Below are 6,142 nucleotides of genomic sequence, written 5' to 3' on the forward strand. Positions count from 1 at the left end.
TTACATTAATTGGAAAAAAAAATCACAAAACCTCTTCTTTCTTCCGCGCTGCTGGTTACACTGTTTTGATTTACGACGGATGCAGTAGTTACGATCCTCACTGCTTGGTCATTATGAAGTCCAATCCATCAAGTTCACCAAGAGACTCTTCCAGTACCTATGGAAAGGCGGGGTTAAAACTATGGTTCCCAGGTAATAGTACACAAACAAGTTTCTTGGATAAGATTTTTTTCTACCTGTAATTCTCTCTCTGCCTTGCTTCTCAGCTGAGATATACTATCTCCTTCTATAAACAGTTGATCCACCTTGTCGTTCAGCTGAGAGGCAAGTTTTAGCTGCAGGCCCTTGTCTAGTTCCTTTACCAAGAGGGCCATTGTGGCCTTCACCACTGTATCCCAAATTCGATTCGCAAGTTGTTCATAATAAACATTAAGCATGTCACCTGTTAAGAAAAATTGTTGTACTTCATAATTAATTAAATGCACGGCAGACCCTAGACCACGCCTAGTGTAGGTCCTGCATTTGTTTAAGTCGCAAACAGTTGAGCCACCCCCCCCCTCCGGCCCACCATCTAAAAGATGTGCTATCCGTCAAATTTGTTGACGCGTATTCGGATTCAGCACAGTCTGGACTACGTTAAGATTGTATGAACTTAATGAAAGAATTTTTCACCAACTATTTCGCTTTATTTCGCCTTTACTTTGGACCATTTCGGGGGAAGGTGTACAAACTATTTCGCAAGTTATTTCTCCCTCGATTTTGACTTATTGTTGACGTTTTCAGTTCCTTTTTTCTGACTTCTCGTTGACTTTAATAGACTTTTTTACTTTTGATTTTACTCGTTTGACTTTTTATTTGACTTTTTTTGTCTTTTTTTCTTGTTTTAAAATAACTCTTTGACTTTTTTCTTGACTTTTCCAATCGCGTTCACCTATTTTTAAGAGTGGTGTACCCCAAGTCTGAACCTCTACGACCTTTAAAATTCATAAAATCGGTTAAGTGACAGCCTACCCCCTCTCCCCACTAGGCTGTGAGAGCAGATGTTCATAGACCGAAGAGGCCAGAGAGCGTGCAAACTATTTCTTTGAAATGCGTTCCCACCTTTTGCAGTTGCAAATCGCTAACAATGCTGACGGCAAAGAGGCCAGCAAAAGTTCAGAGCTAATGCACGCTGTGCGTGTTTATCTGTAACCTCACCAAGAAGGACAGCATGTCTCATGTCTTTGATCGTCGGATTTAATTTTCCAATATTGGATTTCCCCGATGAAGTAAAGTTGGGGTCACTTCGAAACTGAATTTTCGGAAACGACTGTAACTCCTTGATGGTCAGAACATCTAGCACCCGTGAACCACTTATTATTTTACTGAGTTGGCCGCGAGTTATATGCCTTTCTTCAATGAAAATGGCTTGCAAGACCTGGAATAAAATAATTCGCAGAAATATTAGAAATGCAATTTCTGTATTTACAACAGTTGTCGGCGAGGTATAAGTGGGCGTAACTTCCACTAGATATTTCTTGACCAGTGACACAGTGGCACTCTCTTTTGCACTGCAAAGTGCTTAGACATAGGTTCGTATTGCAAACTATTTTCTATGTGGGTGAGAATTCCGAAGATTGGCATATACGAAAGAGCTCCTTCACAAGCTTGGAAACTATTCCTTTGGAATACAGGATTTCAAAGATTGTGATGGCTTGAGAAGAATTTCTCTGCAATACGAACTTATTCTTTGGAAAGATGCCCGCACAATGAGCAGAAGGCGATGCTGGGTAGGCGATGCCGTGCGGCCAGGCTGTGCTGGTAAGCCGTGCTGGTAGGTTCAACCACTTTCATGAGAAATCAGGTTCAATAAGACGATCACAAGCGTAGCCCCGCGCAACCGGCACGGCCTGCCAGCACGGCCTGGCCACCCAGCACCGCCCCCCGCTCATTGTGGGGGCACCTTTAAGACATAAATCGACGAGCCTTCGTAAGGTTAAATATGATATACTGTGCTAGCATTATATAGTCCCAGTGACCTCAGTCAACTTGCCTAGTACACACACAAGGGGTGAACAAAAAAATTGAGTGATCAGAAACTATCCTTATTAAATTAAATTTAAAAGGGCGACGCGCTGATGCCCATGGCATAACGACGCCACTCAAACCACCGTAATTGTATTGCATAACGAGCATCATCTGCCGTTTTCGTATCATAGGCCTGCACTTCAGCCGCACCGGAACACACAAACCTCTAATCGTTAGTTCTTCACCTGAAACAACTACAATCCTCTCATTGACCCATGTTATTTGCTCAATTTATTACTTACATAGTCCTTTGCTGTTTTAGTCAAGTCGTCGATCATTCCATCCACTATCTTACAGACTTCTTCACCTGCAGCGGGAAATCTTGTGGCAGTTTCCTCAGGAAAAGAATTTCTGCAAACATTTTTCAGTTCTCTGCAGACTTCACTGATGCATTCCAGTGATGGCTCTTTTGTACGTTTTACGAGCGGTTTCATCAGCTGATCAAATGCGTGTTCGGCGAGTACCAGTGGTAGCTCGACTCCACTGGTGAGGCGAATTGCTAAAATAACTTGTTCTAAACTAAATACCTCACAAGGTTTGACTTGTAGAAGAGAAGTTTCCAGATTTTCAAACAAGCAATGTAGTTTGGCTCCACCAGTCCTGAAAAAAAAGCAAGCCACAACTTGGTGAAGAGAATATCTTCACTGCAAAAAAATATGGCGGGATCGACAGCAGATCTAGTATATTGAACTGGCGGTGTCGCCGTACAAACAGACACTGGATCTAGTACAGGATGTTACAGTACGGGACGACCGTGCAAAAAAAACACGTTACAGGAAAGCCATTATTTGACTCCATACGAGCATTTCTGATCGCTTTTGATGTTACGGTGCCACCGTGCAAGAGTTGAACGGCATTAACGTAAACGACATTACGAATACTTACAGAATCGCCGACTCCACATCAGCGGATTCTCCTTTTATCGTATTGCCGAAAGATTCGCAGAACGTAGAAATAGAATATTCGAGGCAACTGCGTCCATCTATTTTACCCCCACACTTATCCAAAATACGCTTGCACTCGTCAATATTTAGGAGAAACGAATGCTAAAAAGAATCAGAGTTTGATTGTATTTAGTCAAAAATGAGTAGGATGAATAAAATGAGAAACAAGTGGCTGATTTGCACCGCTCACAGCGGGCTAGACTACATGATGAAAAACAATGTTTAAATATATTTAATGGGATAATTTTTAAAAATGTTATGGTATGGTTTCAAACCGAAAATTTTCAGGTTTAAGAAACCGTATCTCCTAAGGAACTTTTCGGAGAACTAGCCACCTCCTGGGCTTTCAAAACTTACTCTCATTTCAGGGATGTGAGCTTGAATATGCTTTACAAGTAGTGTTTGTAACTTTTTTGCGAGGTACGCGCTCCCGTGCTTATCAGCCAACTCTGGGTATTCCCTCTGCAAGTAATCCTCTTCATTTTTAATAGCATCTTCAATACTCTAAAAACAAAAATAAAAAAGCAGTGCAACAAATTAGGCAAGTGCAGGCGTATTTTTGCAAATACTTGCTTTGAATTAGAGTACCTTTCCTTTTTTTAAATCCTCTTGAGATCTGTTGATAACACCAATTATGCCGAGTTTCACAGGAATACATTTTCCAGTTAACACATCCTCTGCACTAGATCCTTTCGGAAAAATGGTGGCATCAGTAACAATGTCATGGATTAGTCTTCTCTAACGTTTAGCCCGCAATTAGTGCTTTTGCCCGTACCTTCCATTTTATCCACTTTTGTCACAACGGCTAAGGTGCGTTCACCTTTTGGATCAACTTGCTTTGCCAATTTAAGAGAATCGCTGGTCGCCATGTCTGTATTGCCTGGAGTGACAGCTAGAATGATACTTTCGGGATTCTCAATGAAACTTTTAATAAGGTCCAGAATCTGGTCTTCTATGTCAATAGGCTGGTCTCCAACTGGAACCTGAAATATTTGATTCCAAGCTAAACAGTGTTTCCTGGGATCATAGTGAAACTGATAACAGATAAGGCACTGCACAACGTGGAGCACAAAGCTGTAGGTTCTTGAAATTATAGCACAAAGTGATATCGATTTTAAAAAGTAATAAAATGATTAAGTCTGTAAGTCACACACTTAAGTTGTCATTGTATAATATATACATACTTTCGTGACTCCTGGTAAATCCACAAGTGTCAGTGTCAGGACGCTGGGAGAGAATATCCTGAGCGTTATTCGGGCTCGAGATATGTTTTTCGAATCACCTGCAAGGCTCGCTGTCCTGCTCATAATTTGACTCTCAATCTGACCAATTTCGTACATTTCGTAAGCATTGTTGTCGTTCTTGAGAAATTCGCCCCATTCGTCATGAGAAATACCTGAAAGTAAAATCCATGTGAAAATAATACCTTATAAAAAAGTTTAGATAAAACTATTTTCAAGCTTTAACCGAGGCTTTATTAAAATTGCGTAAGGGACATTTAAAGTGTTTAAGATTAAACATGGAAGCGTGACAAACATAGTGGTCGTGCCGTACATAAGTGAAGGCAGCCCTAGGAGTTACAGGAAAATACTATATAATGGAGACGGGTGGGCAGCGTAGTCACTGTGTGACGAACAACACTCCATTCCATTATTTTTCGAGTAGGTACTCTTAAAAATTAGCAGCACTTTTTCTCCGAGAAACCTTGCCCGTGGCCTGTTGGTAGCGGAATGGAGAAGGAAGTGATAGCACATGATCTACGTGATTGTGCGGAATAATACTCCGATTCGAGTCCCATAAGTCACGTGGTGTCATATGTATATAAATCATACTTCAGTGGAGGGAAATGACATTTTGTGGGTCGTTTTTACAAAGCCTCACAAAACTTGGAGTAAGTACGTCCACAGTGTTGACGTGACATGCACATTCGTTAATTTACGTCTAAGTAATCGGGACTACATCTGTTGACGTGTTTTCAGCGTGGTGTGATTTTGTTGGTAGTCATTCCTGAGGTCGTGCTGCCCCCGACCGAGTCAATCCCGCGTACCCTGCCTTAACGTAGCAAGGACAATGAAACGTACCGCTTCATGCTCGACGGAGCAGATATTACTTACCCTTACTCTTGCGTATCTTATCTCCCTCCGGATTTTTGGGACAGTTGACGAGTTGTAGGATCAGTGGGCAGCGGGTGACAACGTCGGTTCCGCGGGGAAGGAAGTTGCGACGCACTAGTGACTCCAGCACGGAGCTCTTGCCGGCGCTCTGGAGACAAACAACACACGTTACACTGAACTCCTATGTACGTTATACTACAAAACAGGCCACCAATGCCATCAGGGTCTGTATAAGGTGCAGCAAACAACCATACCTGGGCTCCTACCACGACGATTTGAGGTAAATTTACTTGTTCTTTACCGAGGGCTATAAACTTGTCCTGGAGTTTATTAATGGATAAAATGAGGTCGTCCATGACTAATGCCTGTAAAGAAAAAGGCGCCTTCATTAAGCACTTGAATCCCGATTTTATATTTTGCACGCACGTCGCACGTTGGTGCACAAAAGAGTCGTGTACGGGAGACTTGTAGGACACGCACGAAACTTGGGACCGGATATGCGCCTGCGCTGCGTCTCCATACATCAATACATAATGGTAAAGGTGAAGAGTCAAGAAAACTTTAGTTACTAGGTCACTAACTTTGGACGCTCTCGGACGCTCTCCTCCTCACCGATCCGTCCGCAAAGCCTGTGACCACGAAGGAGTGCCCCCAACGTGTCTACCTCCATCGTTGGAGCGTTGGAGTAACAGGAACAGGGCTGAATTCGATCTCAATGCAAATGTGAGTAATTTAGAATAAATACCACAACAGCGCCAGGGTGATGTGCCTGCCTTTGTGATCATCGCAAACGGTGTTCCAAGGAGCGGGATACAGACAGTATACATGGCCGTATACTTGATTTAGTACCTCCATTTTAAGTAAATTTGTTCACGTATATCTAAACTAAGTTAATTTCATTCAATTTTTAATCAGTATGATTAAAATCTAGTCCACATAGACAAAATTTTGTCGGTCCTGAATTTTGTCGCCTGGAATAAACAGTTCTCTGGGTAAGGATTTGGCATTTTGCTTTGC

General features: G+C 42.2%; 1 protein-coding gene across 1 annotated transcript in view; it reads right to left on the bottom strand.

Annotated features, from left to right (window-relative positions):
- Nucleotides 1-6,142, bottom strand: part of LOC127750339 (dynamin-1-like protein) — a 33,741-nt gene continuing 27,599 nt past the window's right edge. The window contains exons 2-12 of the mRNA XM_052271805.1: nucleotides 5,380-5,490; nucleotides 5,126-5,273; nucleotides 4,196-4,407; nucleotides 3,787-3,994; nucleotides 3,600-3,700; nucleotides 3,369-3,515; nucleotides 2,953-3,113; nucleotides 2,310-2,667; nucleotides 1,198-1,417; nucleotides 237-442; nucleotides 1-157 (exon numbers count right to left, since the gene is read on the bottom strand). Of these exons, the coding sequence (XP_052127765.1) occupies nucleotides 98-157; nucleotides 237-442; nucleotides 1,198-1,417; nucleotides 2,310-2,667; nucleotides 2,953-3,113; nucleotides 3,369-3,515; nucleotides 3,600-3,700; nucleotides 3,787-3,994; nucleotides 4,196-4,407; nucleotides 5,126-5,273; nucleotides 5,380-5,490 (1,932 nt within the window). The 3' untranslated portion in view covers nucleotides 1-97. The remainder of the gene's footprint in view (nucleotides 158-236; nucleotides 443-1,197; nucleotides 1,418-2,309; nucleotides 2,668-2,952; nucleotides 3,114-3,368; nucleotides 3,516-3,599; nucleotides 3,701-3,786; nucleotides 3,995-4,195; nucleotides 4,408-5,125; nucleotides 5,274-5,379; nucleotides 5,491-6,142) is intronic.

Source organism: Frankliniella occidentalis, unplaced genomic scaffold (assembly GCF_000697945.3).
Source record: "Frankliniella occidentalis isolate FOCC.00 unplaced genomic scaffold, Focc_3.1 Scaffold174, whole genome shotgun sequence".
NCBI lineage: Eukaryota > Metazoa > Arthropoda > Insecta > Thysanoptera > Thripidae > Frankliniella > Frankliniella occidentalis.